The sequence below is a fragment of the Sinohyriopsis cumingii genome, chromosome 8 (assembly GCF_028554795.1).
Source record: "Sinohyriopsis cumingii isolate HCF-2022 chromosome 8, ASM2855479v2, whole genome shotgun sequence".
NCBI lineage: Eukaryota > Metazoa > Mollusca > Bivalvia > Unionida > Unionidae > Sinohyriopsis > Sinohyriopsis cumingii.
Window position 1 is genome coordinate 24,314,311 of NC_142968.1, and position 6,201 is coordinate 24,320,511.

At 34.3% G+C, this 6,201-nt stretch overlaps 1 protein-coding gene across 2 annotated transcripts; it reads right to left on the minus strand.

Moving 5' to 3' along the window:
• Positions 1-579: 579 nt before the first annotated feature.
• LOC149793151 (alpha-crystallin B chain-like) lies at positions 580-5,731 on the minus strand. Of its 2 annotated transcripts, none has more exons than XM_089967074.1 (3): positions 5,549-5,731; positions 4,023-4,168; positions 580-1,816 (listed from the first exon to the last, which is right to left on the minus strand). In XM_089967074.1, exons 2-3 carry the CDS (start codon positions 4,157-4,159, stop codon positions 1,429-1,431), a joined length of 525 nt encoding a protein of 174 aa, XP_089823200.1. In that variant the 5' UTR covers positions 4,160-4,168; positions 5,549-5,731; the 3' UTR covers positions 580-1,428. The 2 variants fall into 2 exon arrangements, with proteins under 2 accessions (XP_089823200.1, XP_089823199.1); XM_089967073.1 differs by having other exon boundaries at positions 4,023-4,171.
• Between the last annotated feature and the right edge of the window lie 470 nt (positions 5,732-6,201).

Consider the following 6,201-nt stretch of genomic DNA (forward strand, 5'->3'; position numbering starts at 1 on the left):
TTCCGTGGGTCAGTGTTTAATAGCCGTGGGTTTTTTTCCGGATTCTTCCTCCACCACTCATACAGGTCGCCATATGTTGCCTACCACCCGCTGAGAAATGGCGTTAAACAGAAAAACAGCAACTATTGTCACTTCTCATACATGTAATGTATGAATACACTTTGCAATTTCTGATTTTAACATTCTTTTTACATTTCAGCTGATGTTATCATCGAAAATAATAACACACAAAGGTTGATTTACGGGAAGAAAGATTGCATCATTTCAATAAGTGTATAAAGGAAAATTATGTTTCGAGTGGCTGCCACCAATACGAGTCTTATTATCCTTTCATAATTGAAAATGAACATGTACTTTCTTTTGGTAATCGATGTATTTATCAAAGCTAACGAACTTGAAAATGTATATTCTTCCTGTTTCATATGGACTATAATACCAGGTGCAATGTCATGTCACCATATGAAATATCAGTTGATATTAATATGACGTGGCAACATAATATTGTATAGATAAGCGATTCCAATTCTAGAGAGGTTGCAAGGGAGAAGAGCTAAATGTATCAGAGATTAACAAAGAAAGTTATGTTTCATTTATTAAAATCAAGATTTATTGAAATTCATTCATGATGAAATACACAGATAATAATAATCACTAGTATAGACGGGACTAACATATACTTTCTCAGTGTATTAACATCCTTTCCCAATATATTAACATATACTTTCTTTGTATTAACATACTTTCTCAATATATTAACATGTACTTTCTCAGTGTATTAAAATATACATTCTCAATGTATTAACATATACTTTTTGAATGTATGAAGATATACTTTCTCAGTGTATTAACATTCTAAATTTCGTTAATACAGACACTGATACATGCTATAATTACATCATACTATCTAACTAGGTCAATGTTTTCACTCAATGATGATACTATTACGTCATCAGTTGAATGATCTTGTACCCCTTTAAGAAATGGGGAGGTCGTGTATAATTGTATGTCTTACTACCACAGTCATTTTGGATATACGTGTTTTTCCAGTATTACTAAACGAGATGCGAACAAAACATAAATTATAACAAAATTAGAGGGCACAAATACTGACTCCTAATCGAATGTTTTGCAAGATGGCGGTGTCTCATTCAAAGCAATTATTATCTGTAATATTACTACAAACAATGTTTCTCATAAATAGCATAATAAAGCGCACAAAAGCCATTGAAGTAGTACCCGTTTCAACACGTTTTCTTGTCTAAGTGTCAAACACTTCGACCGATTTTTGCGATTTAATTAAGTTACTGTGAAATAAAATCAGAAGTATTCCACTTATTCGTCACGTCCGTTGGGGAGACTGATATAGAAAGCGATGCAATGGACCTTTTCTGTTTGTTTAGAACTGATTTCAACAATGAGAGCAGCACTTTATTTTTCCTGTGTAATGGGCAGCTTCTTCTCTTTTGGCGCTTCAATCATTGGCAGAGGAGATGACGTCACTGTGAGAACACCATCTCGTGACAACGAGCACGTTAAAGTATCAGCATCCACACCCTCTGGGACGACAAAGCAGCGGGAAAATTCCTGATACACATGAGAAGTGTCAGATTTTTCCTCGTGCTTTGCATGTACTGTCACTTGTCCTTCCTTGACAGTGACGTTCAACTCTTCCGGTTTGAATTGGCTGAGGTCCAGCTGAACCTTCATTCGACGCGTGCCATCAGCCTCTGTGACGATCGGGTCCCTAATCAGTTGTAACTGTTCCCTAAGGGCTAGGTCACTCGCGTGGTCGGATGGCTCCATGGTTGGTGTCAATCTGTAATGAATAAGAGAATGACTTTCAACCCTAAACATAAAGTAAATCACGAACCAGTTATCAGCAATAAAGAGTGTGACCTTCCTTTCATAGAAGACATTACCTGTTTCCATTACAGTTCCACCTCCTACTACAATTTCATGTTCACCCAAGAATTAAAACTATTTCAACTAACGGGCAATAACATTTAAAACAATTTCCAAATATGTTTATGTGCAGGCAGAATATACATAATGTTGAAAGAAGAAGCTAAACTAACACAATTCCCCGCGTAACCAGATACAAAGGACGTATGCTTGAAATTACGTATCCATGATCGATGTCAGAGAGATCAATCCTTTCTGTATACACGTATACTTTAAAGGGTCAGAGACAAGCATCATTAATACATGATACGACCCACGTAACTTCTGTCCTTCTTTTGCTCATATCTTCAGAAATAGGGCTTTGATCTAGTCCTCCGCTCTGGTGTTTAGTTTACTATGGTTTACATGAATTTTAAACGCCTTTCCGCTTCTATCGGAGACATAAAACAAACACACACAAAAGTCTATAGAGAACCAATCGTCTGGACGTAACGCCAGATCAATATCGGTACGATGTCTGCAGTGTGGCAGTTTAAAGTTGACTAGCACTGGGGCATCAAGCGCAGACATGGCGCAATAATACGCATATATAAACATTCTAGCGATCGTCTGCAGTTGATTCTAGATCAATGATGAATTTACACACATTAATTATTAGTGACATATAGAAATAACGATAGAAAGTATTAATAATCCTCGTTTCTAAATGAATATAACATGGTATACATTTTCTTTAAAATCCTTTCTGATTTCTGTCCCCCACCCCACCCCCAGGCATAACGGACAAACTACGCAGAAATGTGGAGTGAGAGATACAAGAAATGTGTGCTTAATTAAACCTTGATATAGAAAGTACACCAGGTAATCTACAAGAATACTGTTCGTCGTAACGATACGTGCGCACTTTCCTTGGGATTTATCTACAGTGTTTATCAATGATTCAAAGTTGCAACCATATCGACATTATACAATAAATTCCTCGGTTACATGATATATATACTGTGTTGTTATTTTGATTTTTGTTACAGTTTCTTAAACATACTATAATGTCTCAAAAATTGATGATTATTAATTAATTATGAAAATATCCAAAGGCCTCTCTTTGTGTATGTATGTACATATGTCTGTCTGTCTGTCTCTCGATCGATCGAAAATCGTAGCAAGATACGGGCTAAAATCTATGAAATGACGAACGTACAGGATTTTCGTTTGTGACATCCCCTATCTCTGGACAAGTGAATGATGGTAAACGTTAAGTCAAACCAACCAAAGGATATATATATATATATATATATATATATATATATATATATATATATATATATATATATATATATATATATATATATATGTATATATATATGTGTGTGTGTGTATGTGTGTGTGTGAGAGAGAGAGAGAGAGAGAGAGAGAGAGAGAGCGTATGGTCAGTGATACTATTCCTAAAGCAGAATAATGACTTAGATCAACTGTAAATATATTGAAATAGTTAAATTACCTCTTGTTTGGTTCGACATTTCGCTTAGTTTCTACACCACATTAATTTCCATGAGTCGGTAGGTGAATGGCTTAGGTTTCAAATGAAAGGCGTAGCTAACCAAGTGTTTGTAGTGAGCTACTTTTATTATTAAAACAATTTTTCACGTTTAAATCATAAGTGTGTTTATATTGATTTATTCAATGTGAAGAAAAAGTTAAACTAAAAAAAGAAAATAATCAACTTATCAATATGCAAAGGTGATTGTAAATAGCCACAAAAGGCAAAGAACTAAATTTTGTAGCGGACACACTTGGGGATGTGAGGAGTTCAATCACTTGGTCAATACATAGCTGCCTAAAGTTAGTATTAATTCCGTTCAAAGGTCAGATATATGTATTTGCATGTGATTTAAATGAAAAATGTATAAATCTTGTGGTATATCATTGGTACAGCGTATATATATATATATATATATATATATATATATATATATATATATATATATATATATATATATATATATAAGCACTAAATAAATCGATTCATCAGATAAGAAAATATTTTATGCAGCACTGAATGATCCGTATAAAAATAAAATCTTTGAAAACATGGAGACAGGAAATAAAGATGCGTGCCCTACCGATTCATAGCATTGCTCATGTGTCGGAAATCCCTCATCATATGCTGTTGTAGACGGGTCATCTCCCTGTTCATGTCATCAAAGATGTTGTCGTACACCAGGAAGTCACCGAACGTAGGAATCAAGAACTTTGCCATCTTTTATATCTGCTGTATGGAAGAAAAGTAAAAGCAAAATTTAAAAAGAGATTTGAAAAATGCAACATTAATATTCAATAGTTATTTGCTTGCTTGCTTTCATTGGTTGGTTAGATTCATGAATGTTCGAGAGACATGGTTATTTCTTCTACGGTACTTCAAACTACCTATGTCTAGCTATTTGATTATAAATTTGATGTAAATGTTGCATAGGCATAAACACGTGAAAAGCAATGGCAACACAATATACTAGTATTTAAACCCCAATAACTGAAATAAAAACTGTACTATTTTTAGGCCTTCATTTATCAATAATAATAATAATAATAATAATAATAATAATAATAATAATAACAATTAAAATCTGTATTTACAGGGGTTTGTTACATTTCCGAACTTGAACCTGTTAGAATACAGCTTGGCAGATGTGTAATTGTTAGTTGTAATGGACCTATCGGCCGAGCATAAATAACCAGCCCCCCTCTGACCCCTAATATTGCTTTTATGGGGCTCCAATATGTATGCTGTACTTATATTGGTGGAAATGAGGTTGTACCTATGTATGTAGTCTGCTAACTTCCGATGTCAAATCTTTCTAGGCCTCTAGTGCAATCTATTTTCGATGCTGAAAGCACATTACGAGGTTGAATAGTTGGCAAATCGGACTAACTTTATGCAGATACAGAATTTCTCATTTAATAAATATATTCAAATTTTAAAATATAAGTAACTCTGAAACAAATAGTAATTATCATCGAAATGCTGATTAAAAAAATGAGTGAACACTAAAGTTAAACAAGGGCTTGATCCGAAATGGAAAAGTACACGAAGATCATTCAACTGAACCAGATGTTCAAAGATGGCGTTATTTTCACGATGTGCTTGAGCAAAGATAAAACATTGAATAAAGTAATATTAGTGTCCAATAATAATAATAATAATAATGGTTAGGCATATGGTAAATAAATAAACAATCGTTAGCACTGCTCGTTTTGTTTTTTGTTTGCGTTGTTGGTAATAAACTTATCAATATACGAATACGAAGGGTGGGAAATTGCGTGAAAATCGGTAGTGCGTGTGTGTGTGTGTGTGTGTGTGAGAGAGAGAGAGAGAGAGAGAGAGAGAGAGAAAACTTAGTAAAGCGCATTAACTTGACTACATATAATGGAAAGTTTATACTTGCATTGTGAATTTTTCTAGCGTTACACAGTACTAGTATTTCTCATTGCAAGTCCAGTACAATAATTTCTTGATAACTCTGCTGAACAATAAACTGTATAATTGCCTAATGTGTAGATGTAGGCAATTTCATTCCGCCCCGCCCCACCCACTAAAAACTTCCCTCCTCTGAGCATATCCTAGTCTAAAATTGAATTAGTCTCTACTTACCTTTTAGCGTTACGATCGATACTTTATATCCGTATATAGTAGGACCTAGGAATATCTTGCTTGTTGCTTATTTTCCTTTCAGAAGTTTATACAAATGCACATACAGTGGCTTCACTATTTATACCATACTAATACGGTTCTAGAATATTTCGGCTCATCAAGTAGTTTCTAGAAAATTCTAGTAAGTCAAAATAAACCACATCGGCCTTGAACTGTGGGGATGGTAATATTACAAGCTATCTAGGCCATACATGTATGGCATGCTATCAGTGACAATAAGTGTATGGCGAGCTGACGGTGATGAAACGTGCAAACTTTAGTCGAACAAAATGCATTCAGCAAAGACCTAATTTGAAAATGAATCTGTGTTACATATATGTGCATCATGTATTTAGTCAGCAACGTGAAATAAGTCAAGTTAAATTTGTCTCCATATTTAACAAATACATTTAAACAAAGTTGCTCCTGTCAGTCAATTGACGAAAAGCAGCAGAGGAGATGGACAATCCTTTTGCTAGAACGTCATTTTGGAAAAAAATAAAACTTCCTAAGAAAATGAAAATAAAAGGTCAATAACGCCAAACCAAAGCATCTAACTTACCGAGAGTTTCTCTGACTGGCTTAGTTTATTTTGTTACTTTGTTTTTGTCATT